The sequence below is a fragment of the Protopterus annectens genome, chromosome 3.part0 (genome assembly GCF_019279795.1).
Source record: "Protopterus annectens isolate FY-2018-M chromosome 3.part0, PAN1.0, whole genome shotgun sequence".
Taxonomy (NCBI): domain Eukaryota; kingdom Metazoa; phylum Chordata; order Ceratodontiformes; family Protopteridae; genus Protopterus; species Protopterus annectens.
This window is the reverse complement of record NC_056731.1, coordinates 1,215,724,768-1,215,748,449: the sequence shown is the minus strand read 5'-3', so window position 1 is coordinate 1,215,748,449 and position 23,682 is coordinate 1,215,724,768. Positions and strand designations below refer to the sequence as shown.

At 35.8% G+C, this 23,682-nt stretch overlaps 1 protein-coding gene across 1 annotated transcript in view; it reads right to left on the bottom strand.

Annotated features, from left to right (window-relative positions):
- LOC122797026 (collagen alpha-1(XXI) chain-like) overlaps nucleotides 1–23,682 on the bottom strand; it is a 1,114,432-nt gene that overhangs the window by 251,048 nt on the left and 839,702 nt on the right. The window contains exons 22-23 of the mRNA XM_044065795.1: nucleotides 18,328–18,363; nucleotides 15,307–15,342 (exon numbers count right to left, since the gene is read on the bottom strand). Of these exons, the coding sequence (XP_043921730.1) occupies nucleotides 15,307–15,342; nucleotides 18,328–18,363 (72 nt within the window). The remainder of the gene's footprint in view (nucleotides 1–15,306; nucleotides 15,343–18,327; nucleotides 18,364–23,682) is intronic.

The following is a 23,682-nucleotide window of genomic DNA, read 5'->3' as shown; positions in this document are numbered from 1 at the left end:
CACCTGTGCTACCACCAACTCAAGCAGGCAAGACCTCAGTTTAACATCTCATCCAAAGGATGGCACCCTCAGGAGTATTAATCCAACTATCTGTTGTGGGAATTGAACATACAACCTTCTGTTCTTCCAGCACCAAAGGTGAGTATGCTATCTTTTGAGCTACTGAGACTGCATATTCCAAACCTATTTTACTTAGAAGCCTCATCTGCAAAGCCATGTAACATATAAATGCTGACCTCATTAATTATATCAAGAATCCTATTAGACTTGACCTCCAACAATTTGGCTTTGTGAAAATTAGATCCTACTGAATCTAACAGACTTCTTTGAATGGGTTATGGAGGCTGTAGATAGTGGCCATGCAGTCCAAATGGCTTATCCTGATCTGTCCAAGGCCCTCAACACCATTGTCCATGCTGACATTATACTGAAGCTTAGTGGTTTAAAAATCAACCCATATATGGTAAGCTAGACAGCAACTGGTTAAAAGACAGTACCTACACAGTATGAGCTGCAGGCATCTTATTAGAGAGTATGAATGTGACGAGCGCTGTTCACCAGAGCTCAGTGCTGGGACCTTACCTTTTCAGTATTTACTTCTCAAATCTCCAAGAAGAGAGCCAAGACTTCTGAATGCCAACATTTGCAGAAATGCAAATTGAGGGACAAATGATAAGTCAGTCTCTGATGCACAAACCCTCCAGAAGGAACTCTCCCCAGTAAACTCTTGGTGTATGAAAAACTAAATGCTAAAGAGCATATCATCACCACTTTTGGCAGACAATCTGTACCCCTATCATACTGTATAGATAAAATGCCACTGCAAAATGAAAATGTAGTCAGTGACATGGGAACTTGGGTAGATACCTCCCTCACTTTTCATGATCATACGACAATAGCTGTCAGAAAATCATTTTATTTATCACAATTAATTTCCAAAGGTATATCATCACGGTCTGAAGAGGCAATCACTGATTATCACTCCCTTATACCTCCCTTACTCAACACTGATCAGACCAATTATCACATTCAGTACCTTCTTATGGGTGCATTTCACTAAAAATATCAAACAGTTAGAAAGATGCCAAAGGTTCCTAACCAAAAAGACCGCAAGCCTAAAGAGCCTGAGCTACCAAAAGAGTGTGGTAGTTCTATCCCTTTATTCAGTGACTTACAGACTTTTGTGGGAAGACCTCTTGTCTTATTTGGTATACCAGAAACCAAGTTTTCCTGGACCTTCTGTACCTCTGCAAGTGTAATAACTCTACTACTACTAGAACCAAGGACCTACATCTTCACCAACAGGTAAATATAACACAGTGGAGGGAGAGGTTTATAGCCCAGCATCTCCCAAACCTCTAAAATAAACTTCTCCTCAATCACCATGACTCACATCTGCAACAGGGCCTGATGATATTAGTGATTTAATTGTATCTTCTGTTATTAGGGATATTTCACCTTGTTTGTACTATTTGTTTCAACAAACATTAGAGTTAGGATATGCCCCCCCCAATTTTGAATTTTTTCCTGTTCTAATGTGTGGTAATTCCCATGTTGTTAAAAACTATAGACCTATTAGTCTTATGAGCCTTATTGGTAAATGTTTTGAGTGGGTGTTATCTCAATATATTACTAGTTGTTTAGGTGATGAATATAATTTAACACAACATGTATTTGTGGCAGGTAGATTCTGTAGAACTAATCTGGTTGCTTTTTATAAATGCTTGTGGAGGGCTTTGCATGATGAGAATGCAGTAGATGTCATATATTTAGATAAATCCAAGGCTTTGATACTATGCCCCATTATAGAGTGTTAGATCTATTAATGGCATTAAATATTAATGGATATGTAATTAGTGGACTGCATATTGGATGGTAGGAGTAGTAGAGTGAAAACTGGTCATTAGTTTTCAAAAGAAAAGATGATCATTAAGGGTGTCCCACAAGATTCAGTACTGGGTGTGATACTGTTTGGGATTTTTATGACTAGTTTTCATTCTGATGATAATTTTTGGTCGACAAAATGTGCTGACATTGTTAAATTTCATTCAGTTATCTCAGAAACTATCTGACCAGTTTTCTTTGCAAGCTTTTTTAGGTACTTTATTTAAATGGGTTATAGGGAATTAAATGGATTATGGGGAATGAAATGACATCTGCGGTGGTGGTGCTGCAGTAGCATTGTCGCCTCACAGTAAGACATTGTCCTGTTTGATTCTCAGCTAGACCGTCTTCTGTGTGGAGACATGCGTGAATGGGCATACCTTCGTTGAAGGTTGTGCGTCAGGGCCAGCAACTCGGCACGTAAAAATCTACTGCCAATCATTAGTGGACCGGAGTTTCGCTGTGGCGACCCCTAACTGGGAAAAGCCGAAAGACACAACATAGGGAATGAAATGATGTATAATGTTAAGAAGCCTTGTATTATGCATTTTGGTATTGAGAATCCCAATTATCTATATGCACTAGAAAATATTAATATAAAAAAATAATATTTTTAGGAATTTGGGTGCAAAGGTACATGATAAATTAGGTTTTAATCATCAGCTACTGGATATCATTAGAAGATGTTATTATAGAATAGGTAACCTTTTAAGAAGTATTGCTAGCAGAGACAGGGCTGTTTAGCTTCCAATTTATAAAACTATGGTGAAACTGATTACGGAAAACGGTGGACATTTTTGCATATAAAATAAAATGCAGTAAGTTAAACCATAAAGAATTCAAAGACATTTTACTAGGAGAATTCAAGGGATGGCGGGGTGAACTAGCATAGAAGACTTGAGGTATTGTTCTTGTACATGGTAAAATACAGATTGGTCAGTGGAGATCTTATTACCATGTCTAAGCATCTTAAGGATTGTAAATTTGGGAATTGCGTGGGAGTATTTAAAAGGTTGTACTCCATGAATACCAGAAATAATAAATATTTGGTGAATAGTATGTTAGGTAACACATCTATATGATATAACTCTTTCTATGGCAGAGCATAAGTTTGTTGGAATAAAATGCCTTTATGAGTGAGGAAATCAGAAACTACTAGATCCTTTATAGCCAGTTTGGATTTGAAGGTGGGTCTGAGGATTGTTAACTCAGTTTTTATGGTGGCATGCTCTTTGAGGCGCTTTATTAGGCTTTGGGCTTGATGTCTCTGAACATCTAAACAATTTCCTTTAAACATAACCTAGATGATGGAAGGTACTTAAAAGGCATGAATGATCATTAGATTTAGTGGCCTTGGAATATATATGAGCTCTATTAAAAAAAACCTAGATCTCGGCCAGCTATTTACTTATGGTCAACTTGTGATCAATTCAAATCCCACAAATTACTCATGTGTAGCCATGATTAGTTTATTCATGCTGTTCAAAACGTAGGGAATTTAACCTTTTTTGTGGGGTTATCGCTACTTAACGCTCATGGAGTTCTGTCTTCAAAAGCAGAGTATATGGCTACATATTCTTCTGTATTATCTCTAAGGCACCCTTCTGTAGACCTTAATGGTTTAAGAGGGCTATTATCCTCAGTACAAATACTAGCCCCCTCTGATTATGTCTATTCAAGCCATTTCTGTACTATGTGGTATGACACTTTATCATTTGGGTTTCTTTCAAAAGCACAATTCATTCTGCAGTTCTAGTGCCTTATGGTAGCATTAGATGCCCTTATTTAATGTAAGAGACCTCTCTATGTATTTCACAATATTCTGCTTCCAAATTTCTTGAATACAGGTAGTCTTTCATAAACTGATCCATTTTAGATTTGAACTGATCTCAGATTGAATAAAACCCTTTTACAAGATAGGAACACATTTCTCTAATTAAGGAATTCAGTGATGAAATTGTTATCACTGATGTCTGGAAAGCCTCTAAATGTGGTACACATTTCTGTAAGTGTCATGTGGTATCAATTATCTATCAAAGTTATCAGCTGCCTGCTTATATTATTAGTAGACATTTAATTGACCCCTTAGCTTACAGCAACATTACATCATTTTTCCAGTTTTTGTATCTGTTTTAAATCTGGTGACACAAAGAGTGATAGTGGTCTTATTCTCTTACCTGGCACACATTTGACCTGTGCATCTATCCATATCTACAAATATTCCTGTAAAGATAGGATTTTAATTATTTCAACAGACTGTTAGCCACAATCAGATTTTTATTAAGATCAGTTTCTTCCTGACTGCCTGTATGTTTGCATTATGTAATACACATGCTGAGCACTTTCTCTGTGTCTTTGCTCTTTTTTCTTTATACCTTTATAAAACTATCTGTTGTCATTGAATTCCTCTTCTCTCTGTATATTTTGATACATAAATGGTACTGCTAAGGTACAGTCTGCAGTTTGACAGATATGCTCATTCTTTAATGCCTTACTGCCTCTCTTACATAAGTTCAAAGTGTATGTATTGTTAGCCTTTCTAGTTCTGTTTAACCTTTCAGTTTTCTAGTTCTGTTTAACCATTTTATGTTGAATGAGTCCATGTTGATAGGTTCATAAGTGAATACTAGGCTAACTGCCCTGAAGGGCCATTTTAAGCCTAGCCAATAACCCAAAGTCAGAATCAAAAGCTGTACCATATGTCTATGAAGAGATAATCTTAACCATTATACCAACCCCACTTTAGACTGCTCCTCACACTATGATCATCCAAATGAATATTTATACCTCCTGTGTGCTTATCCACATTCCCTTCAGAATTCTGTCTTATGTCAAACCCATAGCCTAATGTGTTACATCGGTAAAACATTTGTGTGGAATATGTCATTGTTGTTTACATAACCTCTCTGAATAGCTCAGTTCATACGTCTCTCTCTCTACACTAGGAAAACTGTGAACTGTAAGATGTGAAGTTGTTCTATCGCCTGTCATTCTTACTGATGGGTTTGGAGCTGATCCTCGGCTCTAACTCGGCCAATTACAAAAGCTCAAGGTCTTCAACCAGCTCAAGGCCTACTCTATCCCATGATGCACTGGTGCTTTCCTCAGATCTTGTTTGCTGCTGCAACAGATCGGGAGTGTTTCACCAGCTTGGGCCAGTGAATTTGAAATTTCTAAGTATTTAGTTTATATTTTTTGTATAGGTTTTTGGTCTTTTTGTTATTTTAAATGAATACTACTGCTATATACATATATATTATTAGTTACCTTTCCTCTCTCTTCCTTGTGGCCATTTTTTCTATTTAGGCCTTGTAATTCTTCCTATTCCTTAGCAAGTTTATGTGAAAATGAATGCCTTACTAAACTGTGTGTGACAGTTTGAAAATATGTAGATAATTACTGTTTAAAAAGATTTTGTTGGACCTAGTTGTGTAGTATGTAGTATATATATATATATATATATATATATATATATATATATATACACACACACACACACACACACATGGGAGCGCTACAGAATCATGAAAGCCCAAAATCCTGAGACCAAAATACTGAAAGTTCAAAATCCTGAAAGTTCAAAATACTGAAAACTCAAAATCCTGAAAACACACAGGATACCAACACTCACTATATTCCAGCACAAGTACATACAGAAACATATTACCCTTCAACTATATGCAGGGGGCAAGCTCCCCTGCACCTCCCACACCCCCTGCTACTTAAATATATCAACACCAAGATTGCACTTCTACATGGGGGATGCAGGGTGGCTTGCTGCCCTGCTTATAATTTGGGGAACAGTAATATAGTTTGTGTTTTATTTGTTTCTGCATGTAGTTGTGCTGGAATATAGTGAGTGTTGGTATCCTGTGTGTTTTCAAGATTTTGAGTTTTCAGTATTTTGAACTTTCAGGATTTTGGTCTCAGGATTTTAGTATTCAGGATTTTGGGCTTTCAGGATTCTGTAGTGCTCCTACACACACACACACACACACACACACACACACACACACACATATATATATATATATATATATATATATATAGTTATACATATACCTTAGTTAGCTCATTAACCTGTTTAAATTAGAAGGCAAATTTTTATCTCTGTGACTGAAGCTTGTTGTTTTTGTGAGCTTTGTATGTGTGTGTGTGTGTGTGTGTGTGTGTGTGTGTGTTGTAGAGGAGAAATGCCTCAGGATAAGGATAAAGAGGCTAAACAATCCAAGTCAGGATTTAAGAAATATAAATGTGGACAGAAAATGTCCATTACAAATGGGCACACGATGTGTGTGTATTGTTTGGGTGCATTACACCTAAAGGAGACTTGTTCCATCTGGCACTCATTTAGTTCATATGTTTTGCATGAGAGAAGGAACAAACTAGTGGTTAATGGTTTAATAGAATCCTCCTTTGTGGAACAATTGAATGAAGGTTAGTTCAGTCATTCCAAGTCCTCAAAAAAGTCTTCTACTACTGGTTCTTCGGAGCCAGCAAAATCTACCTAAATCTAAGACTGACAAACAAACAACTTCGGCACCACTGACTTCAGAGCCAACAGTTGTCATTGTAAGGAGCCGGTCCCCAGTACTGGAACCAGTAACACCAATATTGAAATCACCAATACTACAATCTGTAGCTTCATCAATCCCATCTTCTCGGTCCTCAAGGATCTTGTCTGACATAGACGTGGATCGTGTGGTGCAGAAGCTACATCAGACACCGGCTTTAGCCAAACTTTTGTTGGCTCTGACCCCTTGAGCATCAGAATTGACTAAAACCCCCTGGCTACTTCAGTTCACTATTACCCCAGAATCAATGGTGGATAAATCAAGCGATTTTACACTAAAGTTTAATTAAAACTTTTAGTGCAGATAGCCAAATTGTGAGATTCATTGTAAATAAGAATTGGGACTTAATTAAAAGTGACCTCTAATTATTCCAGAAGGTAGGGAGTTCCCCTAAAATTATTTTTAAGAGGGGCCCTAATATGAAAAAAATGCTGGAATCCAAGACCATTAGAAAATCAAGCCATCTGGGAATGTATAAATGTGAAACTTGTAGATTTTGCAAGTACAAAGAAGTGGCAACATCTTTCAGCATTAACAACAACGTTTATAGAATCAGAAATAAATTTAACTGTAATTCTAAGTTTGTTGTCTACCTTGCCAAATGCTAATAATGCCCTGACTACTATATAGGTAAAATGGAACGTAGATTCCGTGAACGCATCTACGAACATCAATATGCTATCAGTAAAGGTAAGCTGGATAATGCTTTAGCAAAACACATTTTGATAGAAAAGGACCATACATTTAAATATCTAGTGATAGATCATGTGTCACATGATATCAGAGGGGGTCCTGAGGGATTGAAGTTGGAAGAACTGGAGTTATTCTGGCAAATTAAATTAAATGCATGCAAGTACCCTGGTCTGAATGACTCCTGTTCAAGCAAGTGTTTGCTGAAACTTAAAAGCTTGGCAAGGTAAACTTGAAAGTATCATTAAAAATATTAAAAATATTAAAACATTAAAAATAATTTTATCATTTCCAGAGGTGTTGAATTTGGTGAAATATAGGGTGTAAAATCCCCCGCAATGTATGAATTAGTGAGCAGTGGTGATGAATTATTGAATTAAAATTTAAACATTTTATATTTCAAATATATTCTATTTTAATATATTTTCTAAGTTTATGACATGGTTGGATATTTTAACTGGAAGTATAGGTTAGCATATTAAATAGTGATGTATTGATTTGATTATATTTTATGAATTTAAAATGTAATTATGTTTTTAAAATAATTAATGATAGTGCAATACTTCGTAGTATTTAGGTATTTAACACTGCTTTTTATGTAGTATTCGTTGGTAAAACATAGGTTTTTAATGCATTCGTTCAGGGTTCTTTGAATGAATGCTGATGGGCGGGGATCCATGATGTGATTAATTAATTATTCAGTATTTTCCTTTTGATTGCAAGGGAAGCATCATGTAATCTTCAGGGTATAGTATTAAGGTATGTTTTTTCATTTTGTAAATTGTCTGATGAAGCTTGAACTCAGTTTCAAATGAAAAGCGTGAATAAACTTGTGGCAGCTTCATTATATCCATTGCAGTTTTGTTCTAGCGCACTGGAGGCTTGTTTTGCTATTTTTCAGCAGTTTTTAGTGTTTTATTTCAGATAAAGGGCCACTCTATTAGGGCTATCTCCACCTCGTTGGCTTTTACTGTCAGATTACTAATAGATACTGTTTGTGCAGCAGCTACTTGGTCAAGGCCTCATACCTTCATCACTCACTACAAAGTAGATATGGCCTCCAGGGATAGGGCTTCCTTTCGTTCCACTGTCCTGAAGAATATACTCCAGTGAGCCACCCAAGAAAGATGGTGCTTGGGATGCTAACCCATCAGTAAGAATGACAGGCGAGATAGAACAACTTCACATAAAGAAGTTATGTACTCACCATAATGTTCCATGTGAGTTGTTCATCTCGCCTTCATTCTTACATCCTACCCTCCAACCCCCATCCAAGCTTCTTGGGGACAGAGTATTCACCTAATTCATTGTTGTTTTGACCTTTATCTAATTTTCCTCTGTTATTGGTATATCAAAAGTGGCATGTAGTTTATTGGCAGCCAACAAGATCTGAGGGAAGCACCAATGCATCATGGGATAAGGAGTAGGCCTCAAGCTGGTTGAAGACCTCGAGCTTTTGCAATAGGCCGAGTCCCATCAGTAAGACTGAAAGCGAGATGAACAACTCACATGGAACGTTATGGTGAGTACATAACTTCTTTTTTATGGTATAGATTTGTGGTGGGTAAGTTTACGTGTGCCTCTCTTATTTGTTATAGTACTGTCTTTCGCATATCCTAATATTTCTACTGAATCTATTCCTGCTGTTGTATTTGTTGTGTTTCTGATGTAAATAGAACTTTCAAACTTGTTTTACTTTATTTACTTTTTTGCATTTTATGTTTTTATTTTTATTTTAATTTCATTTAATTTTTTTATTAATTTAATCTATCTTCCTTCTGTAAACTGTCATTCATATGGTATGAGTCTGAGTATCGAAATTCCGTGCAGTGATGCACACTTTTTCCTCTGTATTGATCTGTATGACAATAAAGCTTACTTTGACTTTTTCACTTTGACAGAGAAAATGTGACCCAAAGAAAGTATATTTTTAGATATTATGAATATAAATATGCTGAAAGATAAAGCATAGAATAAAAAGTTTGCTTGAATATATGTATAGAGTTTAGCAATGTAAAATGTGCATTCATATTATATGTATAACAGACATGCTTCTCTTCACAGCATCAAAAAGAAAAGCCTAACAAAGCAATATTGGAAAGCAAGGATTACATGATTTTCTCATGTTTGTAGAACAAATATCAATTAACAGATATCCTTTTTTATAAATTCAGCAATACGTGATGTTTTTCCAGTAGGAACAGCTTATACAGATGTTTCCTTTCAGAATGGCATCCTCACATCAGCAAGAGTGCTTAAATCACAAAAGGACAATAGAAAAGTCTAAAAACAGACATTATGTGACTTCCCACATAAGTCCAGTAAAACATACCAAGAGGAAATGTGTGCGTTACTAGTTCTGTATATAGCTATTTTAGTAATTCAGTTATGTGAGAGAAGGACAGAGAAGGACAGAGAGGTATTTTGTAGAAGTCATCATTCATATCTGTAATGAAGGAAAACTTTGTAAATATATGCTACAAATCTGACAGACTACGTGTGGTTTGTTATAAAATAAGTTATCTGTAACTGTGCTTATAGCTGCAAAATATATTTCTTTATCAGTGTGCAATTTGAAAGGCTTGGTGCTTTAAACAGACTACAGATGGAGTCATGATGTGTCTCTGATTCAGCAGTAAACAGCACAGCAAGACTGTGTGTTTTAAGAAGACTTCAAATCCCACAGCAAGCAAGCAAGCAGTAAGCAGAGCAGCTGTATATTATTTTTCAATGGTGACCCTGACGTGATCAGCAGAGATCAATATAATTTTTCAATGGTGATCCTTTGACAACGTTCCTAGCCTGTATCCAAAAACAGGGGGAGTGAATGGGTAATGTCACTCCTGTAAAAGCACAGTAACGTTTATGTGAAGTACTTCAGATTTCTACAGTTTTCAACAGTTTGTAGCAATACAGTTTAACAGACATCTAAATCCGGTGAGACTGCATTGCAGGAAGGTGGAGCAGTTCCATAAATTCTCCAGAAAAGGTACAAGACGAAGTTGTAAGACTGAATCTGCCAGTTTTGCTGTACCAACTTCACAAGTGACTACAGAAACTTTTCAACCATCTACAGTAAAGCAGCTTGGCCATCTGCCTGTCTGTTGACTGGTATGAAAATTATTCTGTGTTACATACAGTATGAATGCCATAGAGGTAATAATAATAACAGAATAAATGTATATACAGCATATTAGCAAATGTGAAACCTTATTAGGGCAAGTTAATAGTAAGGCATTATGCAAATGGATTGCAATTTGATAGTAAGGCGTTATGCAAATGGATTATAATATTTGACTGGTATCTGAAATAAAAGCATGTGTGGTATAAAAATGTTTATTGTGTGTACAATGTCATAAAAATACAGTGCATGACACTATCCAAAGGTTAGACTATACAGACAAAAATTGTAAAGGTAAAGAACCAAGAAAAGTTAATATGTTGACATTATATTCAAATGTTAGACAGTTATGTTCTGTTACCAGATGTAAAAGGTTTATTTCAGAGTTGCAATAACAGTCAAATCAGTTACTGATAGAAACTCTAGTACATTTTGTTACAAAGAAATGTAATAAACCTCTAAAAGACAGACACAATGAGTTCAGGAAGCTTAGACAAGTTATACACACATCTTTTCAAAAGTGCATAGGAGTTTCAAATTCAGCAGAACAGCTTACTAAAGAATGTCAGAAAGACCATGCAACATCACAGGAAATTCAACTGCAGTTGCAGGATAAAGGAAATAAATTAGCTCAACTGACAAAGACTGGGAATTTCCTGCATACACAGTTAATCTGTGCAAAAGAAATATAATTTATAATATGTTTATGTTTTGAAAATGGTTAAGCATGCATGCTAGGATGGTAGGGACATGACATGCTTGTATAAAGATATACATATACAAGACAGACATGCATGTGTGTTCTTTTCATCTAGAGTACATTTGTTTACAATGCACAAAAGCAAAAGGCAGACAACAGCAAATATAAATAAACATATGTTATAATTGCATAGTAACACCAAACAGTTAAAGTTCTGAATTTTAAAAATAAGTAAAATCACAGATGGTATTAGTCAAACAGTTTTTGTAAAATTAATGGCAGGACAGTTAAATAGATAAATAAAAACTACTGAAATCCATGTAAGGTAATTGTAAAATGATGTTGATTTACGTAGTATAAATGCATAGTTATGCAAATCACAATCACATTAAAGGAAAAATGCCAAAAGAATTAACTATAGTTTAGAGTATGAAATGTGAGCTCAGACCTTCCTAGACTGAATGAATAGTTACAGGAAATGTTGAAAAGATAAGATAAACAACAAGACTGATTGCCAGGCAAGTAGCTTGAGTTTTTCTAAAGCATCATTGTTATTAAAACATACTTGTTAAAATGTTTACAAGCAACACTATTTAGTAATTGTCATAAAATGCCACAATTGTGCATAGATGTCACTGATAATCTGTTTGCAAGGAAATGTTAAAAGAGAAGAAAAAAACACAGTTGCATCAAGTACAGCCAGCAAATGGGCTATAGTATATATACAGTTCAAATCAATTGTGCAGGAGGGTGTAAATACCTACTAGAGGTAATATACAGTGAAAGCTTTATTTAGTAACCTAATAAAATAAATGTATAACCAAAGTGTTGGGCTGACATACATTCTATTCTCACAGCATAGGGCAGGTAAACAGTGCTGCAGTACTACAGGGGGAGGGGTACTTTCTCAGTTTTACACTGACTGTATAAGGGGGAAGGGCACTTTCTCAGTTTTACACTGACTGTATAAGCAGTACTGCACAAGGATCTGAAATAAAGCTACAGAAAAAATAAACAACAACAAGGGTCTGAAATAAAGTTACAGAAAAAATAAACAACACGGGTCTGAAATAAAGCTACAGAAAAAATAAACAACAAGGGTCTGAAATAAAGCTACAGAAAAAATAAACAACAAGGGTCTGAAATAAAGCTACAGAAAAAATAAACAACAAGGATCTGAAATAAAGCTACAGAAAAAATAAACAACAAGGGTCTAAAATAAAGCTAGAGGAAAAAATATCTCATTCCTTCTTGACAATACTCTTTTATGGGGGGGGGGAAACAGGTATTAGTGTATTAGAAATACTGGTAAACTGGATTAAACCTGACAGGATAAGATATCTTACAAGTTGTTAATAGCTATCATAATGGTTATTACTGAATTGTTTAGTATTAGATTGTATTTACAACCTGTTAAACTGTAAAGCTATACAAGAGATAGTTTAAAAAACAAGAGATGGCTTAAAATTGATAACGCTATACAAGACAGAATAAAGATATGCAAAATGCATAAATGTTTCTAATAGCAAGAATGGTCACTATTTTTAATATGTTTTTGGCAAAACAATGTTGGTATAAAAAAGCATGAATATTTTTAATTGCTGAGTATGTAGTTTAAAATAACAGGACATAGTGCCAGTTCCACTAGATATTTCTAAAGAGACATAAACATTTTCCAAGATTTTGCTCAATATTAATGTTATTAAATTTGTAAGATTAGACTACAGTCTTTGTATGTACAAATGTAGAAAATTTCAGTACAAATGATAGTCTTTGTATGTACAAATGCAGAAGAATTCAGTACAAATTAAATAAATGTTTAGTAATAAATGTGCGAAAAACCATGTTTTAAAAAACTGGTCCAGTATACCTAGTAAATTGAAATGCATAAATAGCAAACAGTCTGTGTAAATACATACTGTACAGGATACATCGTAATAAGCTCAAATGTAATTTGTCAAGTTGTAACATCACTGGTTTTACCCCAGTAAAATAATTGCTTTCAAATATTTATTATCTAAGCCCAGTTCAGTACTTTATCAAGATGTTAATGGGCAGTTCAAAGACTTGACCACAATGTTATGGTTAAAATGACATTGAAATTGTGTGTTTTCAGTAGTGTATAAATGCTTGCAGTAGCACATAGTTACTGTCTCTTATAGTTAATTCAACAGTTGCAAAGAGTTAATGAAACAATTCTAAGTCATAAACTAAATTCTGTGATTGCAAAAGAATAAATTAATCAAGTAAAATTAAAACAGACACAGCTCATAACTGATAAAATATTTTCACAGAATGGTCTGCAAAAGAAAAAGTTGTTAAATACATTCAGGTTTGGTAGTAATACATGTTTTCATTGTATTAACTATGTAAAATTGCATTTTGACTTGTATCAAAAAAGACTAAAGGTTTTATATAAAAATAATGTGTTTTTTATATAGAATGTTTTGAGTATGTTTAAAAACAGAGGGAATTTTTAGATATTATGAATATAAATATGCTGAAAGATAAAGCATAGAATAAAAAGTTTGCTTGAATATATGTATAGAGTTTAGCAATGTAAAATGTGCATTCATACTATATGTATAACAGACAGGCTTCTCTTCACAGCATCAAAAAGAAAAGCCTAACAAAGCAATATTGGAAAGCAAGGATTACATGATTGTCTCATGTTTGTAGAACAAATATCAATTAACAGATATCCTTTTTTATAAATTCAGCAATACGTGATGTTTTTCCAGTAGGAACAGCTTATACAGATGTTTCCTTTCAGAATGGCATCCTCACATCAGCAAGAGTGCTTAAATCACAAAAGGACAATAGAAAAGTCTAAAAACAGACATTATGTGACTTCCCACATAAGGCCAGAAAAACATACCAAGAGGAAATGTGTGCGTTACTAGTTCTGTATATAGCTATTGTAGTAATTCAGTTATGTGAGAGAAGGACAGAGAGAAGGACAGAGAGGTATTTTGTAGAAGTCATCATTCATATCTGTAATGAAGGAAAACTTTGTAAATATATGCTACAAATCTGACAGACTACATGTGGTTTGTTATAAAATAAGTTATCTGTAACTGTGCTTATAGCTGCAAAATATATTTCTTTATCAGTGTGCAATTTGAAAGGCTTGGTGCTTTAAACAGACTACAGATGGAGTCATGATGTGTCTCTGATTCAGCAGTAAACAGCACAGCAAGACTGTGTGTTTTAAGAAGACTTCAAATCCCACAGCAAGCAAGCAAGCAGTAAGCAGAGCAGAGCTCCATAAAATTTTTCATATATAAAATATAAAATTCTAAATTCAGATGTAGCTATTCAGCTAACACTCACTAAACACTGAATTCCATAAAGATGCAGGCAAGTCTTTGCATCTTCATACTCAGTGTAAAACTGTCAGTCCTGTGTTGCAGTGATTCATTTTCTGGTTCATGATTTAAAAACCATCTTAAAAATCTGACTTGATATTTCTTTCAGATCATTGGTAATTGTGCAATGAGGTGCAGATGTAAGGTATTTGATGCCATTTTGTCTTAGGAAAGTTCTGAACTTTGCCAGATCAACCTTTGATCCATGAAATGCCAGTGCAGGCCTGCCAGTTCGGGAGGGGGGGGAGGAGGTGGCACAAGTCCTACTGCAGTAGCATCATCTACAGGAAATGTTTTAAATGTAGAGATCATGCACTAACAATGGCACTTTGGTGCAATAACAGCCAAGCAGTGCATCACACTGTAGCCAAATATTATAGGTGTGCAGAATTATGTGGCTGCTTAGGGCTGGGCTCACTGCAGCAGGCATTGCACCACACCGGTCAGTTACTGTAATGCAGAAAAGAGTGAAGGGTAAAACATAACACAAGGAACTGTAAGGTATGGTACCCTTGCTATTGTTTGTGATATATCTATGCTTTTTTAGTAATGCATTGTTCAAAATGGCAGACATGAGTTAAAAGAGTACAAGAAATTTGGCCCTGAATTTTGATGTTATACATTGTTATGAAGAAAACAGTCTGCTGTAAGAACACAAATTATTCAGTCTAATTTCACATGCTGAAGATATACTTGATTATCTGAAAGCTATGAGGAGGTGGTGGACATTAAGGTATCAGTGAAAATGGCAATAACCATCTTTAACCCAGCCTCACAAACACATGCATGTTTCATCCCCACACAACAGGCAACTGCATATGAAATGTACAGAATGGTACACTTTGCCAGTCACTTAAAGCACGTGTATCTAAAATCTGAATCACGTGATTCTTGTTGGTTACTAAATGAATGAAAACCCAGTTAAATACTTAGGGAAAAATGAGGGAAATGTTTTGCAGTAAAACTTACCTGTTCAGCTTTTTCTCCTTTTTCTCCTGCATCTCCCTGGAAGACAAGACAAAAAATGGTTATGTGCTATAAAAATAAATCTCTTTTGCTTTTTGTACAGATACATCGTAGCCTAATGCTTTAAGATCAGTACAAAATTGAATTTCCTTTTTTCACATCTGTACTAGAACTTATTTAAGATCAGAGAATGGGCAACCTGGATACCATCGCTATGAGTGGAGAACAAATGCTCTCCAGCAGGGTGTTAATGTGCAGGGATGCCCATCGAAAAACAAGGCAACTGTTTCATGGCAGCTTATTTACCATGTGTCTTAGCTGGGGGTATGGTAAGGTGCTAATCTTGAGTCCAGAAGATTTAGGGTTTGATTCCAAACCAAAGAAAAATGTCTGCTGGGTGCATTAGCATGTCTTTAATCCTAACTTCCTGGGAAGCAGAGGTAGTTGGATCAATTGGGCCTGAAGTGGGAGTTGAGGGATAGACTGTAGCAACATACCACCCTGTCAAAAAGAGAATAACTATGTCCTGGCAGCCTAGAACCCTAAGAGGAAGGGAACAGGAAGAAATTTGAAGCTTGGGCTTTTAAAAAAACAAATGTGTGCCATGTTTTACACTCGCTAAACAGTGCCTTTCTGTTTAGCAAGTGTAAAATAAAGTAAGAAAAAACGAACTAAGTCCCAGAAGTCCACAAAATTGTAAATGCAGAAGGTAATAACCAAATAATCCAACGTGAAACTTCCACAAAACGACTTTATTAGATACAGAACATCAATAAAACATGATATCCACCAAGCGCTTTCGCCTGAAGCTATGTCAGGCTTTTTCAAGATAATCACCTCCAAGGTAGTACCTTGCTTTAAATAACATAACCAATTAAACTATATATCAATTTGTAAGAATTCAATTACAACAAAATTAAATTAATTAAATCAAATTAAACATAATTGAATATAATTAAATTTCATTTTCATTTGCCTGCTGAGAAATTTTCCAAAACACCATTTGAGTATGTATAGAGTCCTATAAAAAGTCTAAAATATCCACTTCTACATAAATATTTAACACATTATTTGTTAACCTAATCTGCAAAACCTTTAAAACTAGAATAAATAGTATCACATAGATAATGTTGTACTCAACTAAAATGTACACAAATGTTAAAAAATATATATAAAACTACATGTCAACCAACATTATAAAATGTTATGAAATAATGTACATTCAAGATTTAACATGGTATTGCCTATGTGACTACAAATAAATATAAATCTATAAATATAACAAATGGCAATAATATAAATGTAAATGTAAAATGTATGTAATAAATATGAATATATATATATATATATATTTATATATATATATATATATATATATATGTGTGTGTGTGTGTGTGTGTGTGTATCAATTAAAATTTTAAATAAAACCCGGCACAAGATATAAAAAGATAAGTATTAAACTTATTATAGGTAATGTCTACAGTTTAAAATACTGCAGAAATCTTTAAATTATAAAACTTCATGCACAATTCACAGAGTATGCAAATATTTTTAAAATATATTTATGTTTCTGTAAATGGTCATTTATGTGTTCTGTAAACTCATGCTAGAACATACTGCCCAACAGCATTAAAATTCTAGGATGATTTATTTTTCATAGCTCTCCCCCCATTGCTTATTGATCATCAACCCTTCCCTGGCCCAGCTGGCACTGTAGTTCCATGTAAATGACAGCTGGCCACATGAGGCCATCATCCAGGCAGGCAAGCTTCCTTCCTTCCAGTTAATGCTTTTTGCATATTCTTAAATACACCCCATGAAGGCTACAATGTGGATACATTTTTAGAGCCAAACCCACATCTGTGGCTCATACTTTGCATGCTGTGTACCTCAATCCAGTAGGTTCCAGTACTCCTTCCCATATTGCTAGTCAATTCTGGGTCATCTGTGTTGCAGCCAAGACATTATCCCTCTATGTTATGGAGCCAGCGTTTCCTGGAGAGTTTATCATTCATGTGCCTGAACTGTTTACTCTTTATTATAAGCATTAGGACTACATCAGGATGCTTTGATTTAGAAATAATATTGCTAGATCACATTTGCTGTTAAAAATATTTTACAAACTGTCAGTCCTGTGTTTGATTAATTTCTGGTTCATGATTTTAAAACCATCTTAAAAATCTGACTTGATATTTCTTTCAGATCATTGGTAATTGTGCAATGAGGTGCAGATGTAAGGTATTTGATGCCATTTTGTCTTAGGAAGTTCTCTGAACTGCCAGATCAACACCTTTCCATGAAATGCCAGTGCAGGCAGGCCTGCCAGTTGCACACACACACACACAGTAGCATCATATACATAAATATATTTATATGTATAGATATGCACTAACAATGGCACTTTGGTACATTAACATGCATCACACTGTAGCCAAATATTATAGGTGTGCAGAATTATGTGGCTGCTTAGGGCTGGGCTCACTGCAGCAGGCATTGCACCACATCTGTCAGTTGCTGTAATGCAGAAAAGAGTGAAGGTAAAACATAACACAAGGAACTGTAAGGTATGGTACCCTTGCTATTGTTTGTGATATATCTATGCTTTTTTAGTAATGCACTGTTCAAAATGGCAGACATGAGTTTAAAGAGTACAAGAAATTTGGCCCTGAATTTTGATGTTATACATTGTTAAAAGAAAACAGTCTGCTGTAAGAACACAAATTATTCAGTCTAATTTCACATGCTGAAGATATACTTGATTATCTGAAAGCTATGAGGAGGTGGTGGACATTAAGGTATCAGTGAAAAGGGCAATAACCATCTTTAACCCAGCCTCACAAACACATGCATGTTTACACAACAGGCAACTGCATATGAAATGTACAGAATGATACACTTTGCCAGTCACTTAAAGCACGTGTATCTAAAATCTGAATCACGTGATTCTTGTTGGTTACTAAATGAATGAAAACCCAGTTAAATACTTAGGGAAAAATGAGGGAAATGTTTTGCAGTAAAACTTACCTGTTCAGCTTTTTCTCCTTTTTCACCTGCATCTCCCTGGAAGACAAGACAAAAAATGGTTATGTGCTATAAAAATAAATCTCTTTTGCTTTTTGCACAGATACATCGTAGCCTAATGCTTTAAGATCAGTACAAAATTAATTTTCCTTTTTTCACATCTGTACTAGAACTTATTTAAGATCAGAGAATGGGCAACCTGGACACCAGCGCTATGAGTGGAGAACAAATGCTCTCCAGCAGGGTGTTAATGTGCAGGGATGCCCATCGAAAAACAAGGCCACTGTTTCGTGGCAGCTTATTTACCATGTGTCTTAGCTGGGGGTATGGTAAGGTGCTACTCTTGAGTCCAGAAGATTTAGGGTTTGATTCCAAACCAAAGAAAAATGTCTGCTGGGTGCATTAGCACGTCTTTAATCCTAACTTCCTGGGAAGCAGAGGTAGTTGGATCAATTTGGCCTGAAGTGGGAGTTGCCTAGAACCCTAAAGAGGAAAAAGGAAGAAAAATTTGAAGCTTGGGCTTTTGTTTTACACTTGCTAAACAGTGCCTTTCTGTTTAGCAAGTGTAAAATAAAAAGAAAATGTAAATTAAAAAAAGAAACACTAAAGAAAGAATGTGTGCCTTTGTACATGTTTGTGTGTGTGTGTGTGTGTGTGTGTGTGTGTGTGTGTGTGTGTGTGTGTGTATGTGTGTGTGTGCTTGTATGCATGAGAAATCGAAAGGGGAGGGACACACGGATGGAGCGCTGACTGCAGCATGCACTACAAAAGCAAGAGATCTGGTGAAAACAAGAGGAATTAAATATTTAGTGTTTGGTATTATTGACTGACTTTAATTTGTTATGATTTCCATTCTTTTTAGACAGTGTCATTCTAAATCAAATCCAGAGAAGCACCATGAGGTATGATGCAAAATTGGGGATAGTAAAGTGGGGGGGGTCTGCAATGCCTCACGTTCTATGATCTTTTTAAAATCATTTGCACAAAAGAATACATCTGAGAATGTGTTCAGCCAACAAAGTGGTAGTAATTGGGGTGTGTGTACATTTATGTCTATGGATATGTGTGTGTCTGTCTGTTTTTCTGAATGTGTGTGTGTGTGTGTGTGTGTGTGTGTGTGTGTGTGTGTGTGTGTGTGTGTGTCTGTCTGTCTGTCTGTGTGTGTGTGTTTGTGTGTGTATTTGTGTGTCTATGTGTGTGTGTGTGTGTGTGTGTGTGTGTGTGTGCGTGTGTGCGCGCATGTGTGCGTGTGTGCGTGTGTACGTGTGTGCATGTGTGTTTAGTTATTACATACTTGCATAACTTATATATTGGATGTAAAATACTTCCTCTAATAATTACATAGCTACAGCAAGTCTGAAACATTAGGCAGAGGAACTATTTTACATCAAAAATATAGAAATAAAACAAATAATTTAAAAGATAGCCCATTCTCTAAGTGCACTAATGCCCTTCCAGAGTGTGTTATTGTGTAAATAATACCTTTCCAGGGCTGTGGAGGGGACTTGCATTGTTTGCACGATAACGTACATCCTTTTGGGCATTACTGCTTGCTTATTGGACTTCCTAGCATTTAAAAAGAGTAAAGAACATGTAACTGATGATCTTAAGGTTCACACTGCAAAGCATGAACAGTAAACAAAGACTATTACAGATGTCTTAAAGAGCACTATAAATTCAGATTTTTTAAGGACTGCTATAATATGCATTATAATATATGTGATACCAAACATTCAATCAAAGAGTAACTTTAGCATTCTTTTTTGTAGGAAGGCTATACTCAATACCCCCTGCCCATGTGAAGTGCTATGGCTCACATACATTTGCTATTTAACTATAGTAGCTCTAGGGTCACACTACTTTGGGTATAGATCTAATACTTAGAGGATATTTAGTTAGTGGGGACAGGGTTGTATGGGTTCAAAGCCTGACTGTGTTTATTTTATCGTTTGATGGATGCTGAATAGTTATTTCCCTTTAAAGTGCAAATTGTTTATATCATAATATCATTTATATAAGCCAAAAACTGTTCTCCAACTCTGCTGGAAAAAAATGGAACTCCCTTCCTGCTGAACTAACCACCACTTGCTCCTTGCCTCATTTCAAAATATCTCTGAAGACACACATGCACAATGACACAATGACTGGCTATGTCCATGTCTAAACCCTGACTAACCTACACAATATTCAGACTGAGTTATGACAAAATGTTTGTCACACTCTCTAGTCCCTATCAAACCCAACTTTACTCAAATAATCTATTAATCCATCTTAGCTCTCAAATGTAATTCCCCTTTATTCTCTCCTTACCCTCTTTCAGTTAATTTCTTTTACCCCTTCATATCTCTCTAGCTTCCATTATCAGGACTAGAACCTCCTTTTCAGCCTCTGCTGCTTCCTACCTAACCTACCCTTCTCTTATTTCATTCTTCCTTTCTTCCTAATGATCATCCTTTTCCTATACCCACACTACTCTTATATGTTTATTTTCCCCTTTATGTTTCTTTCCATCTCCCTCTTTGTTGTTGTCTCATATCTAAATGTTACCTTACTTTGAACTTTTTCTTCAATATGTAACCTATTTTGTTTTTGTCTTTTGATCTTTGTTAAATTGCTAAATATCACTGTAACCTGCATTTTAAATGTTTATCTGTTACTTGGAGCTTTTCTCCCCGAGCCTCTGCTGAAAATGGATATGTATGCAGTCGGACTTTCCCAGTTAACAAATGTAAAATAAAAATAAAATAAATAAAATAATAAAATTAGTTTTGTATATACTGATATCATCAGCAGTAGGCAATTAACTTGTTTTCAGCTATAATATGTGGCTATATTTAATTTTAAACAACCTCCTACAGTTACATTATCAGTTTCAACTTTAACTCTAACTCATGTCAGGGCAAAACATTCAAATAGTAATTTGAAACAACAGAAATTCAATTCTACTGTTTTCGGTAATATAATGTTACACTCTGATTGTTTCATTTTTTTCTAAGAAATGCTGTAGTAACTGTGATCATGAGAAATTGTTTTTACAAAGTTCATAGGTTCATAGGTTCATACTAGGCTATCTGCCCTAGGGCATTTATAAGCCTAGCCAGAGTGTTTGGCTTTCGCCACCCATTTTAAATTAATTTTGCTATGCCCTTTTTCGAGGTTAGTATACTGTGCCTCTGTCTAACAGTGACACAGAAGTGATACCCAGGGTAAACCTATAATCTCCCATCCACTCATCAAGATTCCTCTTGAAGAGAGTCAATGAGGGACTCTGCCTAACCTGGACTGGGTAGTCTCCTTTATGATATCTGCATGCATTAAAAGTTATCTAAATGACATTTATATTTTGAAATGATGCAGTTTTACACTAAGAGCATAAATTGTATGTCATGTACTGAAATAACAATCCTGTACTGTTTGTTAATACATCTACTGTACACAAATGGCTAAGGTAAGTAGAATATACAACACAGAAAATGGTGCTGCATCCATTACCAAAACATACAGGTTTGTAATTAGAATGAAGAGAATAAGAGAGGTGTCCCTATATGGATGACTGAAGAAAGTCATCAAACACACTGGCAGTCTGTGAGTATAATAACCCAGTATAAAGCTTGAGGTTTCCTGCTATGAATGTTGATAAAACACTTTGACTGACTTTCACATTCAGCAGTGTTGGATGTATAATTGTTTAAGTGAAATGATTTGGATGGCTCCATAACAAAATTTTGTGACCTATCAATGCAAGCCCCAGAACTATAAACTCTGAAGTGCAAGCATTTCTAATCACACGAGACATCAAAATTCTTGTAATCCTGCTCAGAGTATTTTTCCACAAGGGTGAGTGCATCCCCCATCATGGAGGACTGCACCCCTCTCCACTGATGGTTATGCATGCTCCAAGTTTGTTATACTTTAGAACTAGGGGAATATACCAAACTGCAGCAGTTGTGACCTTAGTATAAAATCTTACATTTTGCACTTATTGATTGCAGTTGTCGAACTTGCATCTGCGAGTGTCACACATTGCAATGGCAATCAGTCTGGACAGATCACTGAAAATCCAGGAAGATGCTGACATTTGTATAGCCACAGAAACCCAGTTCAAAGCTGTGGAGAGCACCCTAGCCTTAACTGGTTACTCATCCTATCATACATTCAGACCCCAAACTGTGGGCAGCAAAGCCAAAGGAGGTGAAGTTTCGATATATATTAAAGACACATATACCTCCAGGCTGGTCAGACAGTATGATGCACAGGAGACACTCCAGGTGCAGTTAACCATTGACAAGACCCTATTCACATCATAGCTAGCCACAGGCCCCCAACTTTGACTCAAGATGCCCACTCCATCTATCTGGACCTCTTTGAATCTATCAAGATTCAACACTTTACCCAGATCCTAGGTGACTTTAACTACCCAAACATTGACTGGAAAAACTCATGCTAGAACGCAAATGCCCAGAGATTCCTGGATTTTATCAATGCAAATGCCTTGGAACAGCTAGTCGATACCACCAAAAGAGGTGATAATATCTTGGACTTGGTATTAATGAACATGAATAACCACTGCAGCACCCCTACAGTATTATCCTCCCTGGTAATTTCTGACCATAAAGCGGTCACTTTTGAAGTCAGCATCTCCCCTCACCCCCCTCTTAGCTAGGGTCAAACAAAAAACTTCTCCAAAGCTGATTACAACCTCCTGAGGGATGGCATAAACAGCTTCACAGCCCTCTCCCTCTCTGTAGGACCGAGCACCAATTTCCAAATCTACACCAAAGTACTATACCAGCACTTATATAGATGCATGGAATCAGGAATACCTGACAGGACAAAATCATCCTCTGCAAGGAACAGTAAACCTGCCTGGAGGACATCTGCAATTAATAAACTATATAACAAGAGGAAAAAATTGCTGTCCAGGACCAAGAAGAAGCAGGTGTCCAGTTGGAAGCAATTTCTCCTTAGCCCGAGCAAGCAAATAAGATCACTAGCGAAATTCTCTAAAGCCATCTTCAAGCCCAAATTGGCCACATCTGCTAGAGACAATCATAAGGCCTTCTTTACATATGTCTGCAGTCTCAAAGGAAGAACCCAGATTTTTCAGAACTGGTGGTCAAGGACACCACATACACAAGTACTATGGGTATAACCAACCTACTGGCTGACAGAATCAGCAAAAATTTCACACCTCTGTCCCCCCCATCAGTAAATCAGGACATCCCCAGTACCTGCCCCCTCCCTTTATCTTTAGGGAACAGGTCATCATTGTCCTATCAAAAGCAAAAAATACAGCCTCCATGGGACCAGATAACATCCCAGGCTGCTCCTACATGAACTCAGGCATGAACTTGAAGC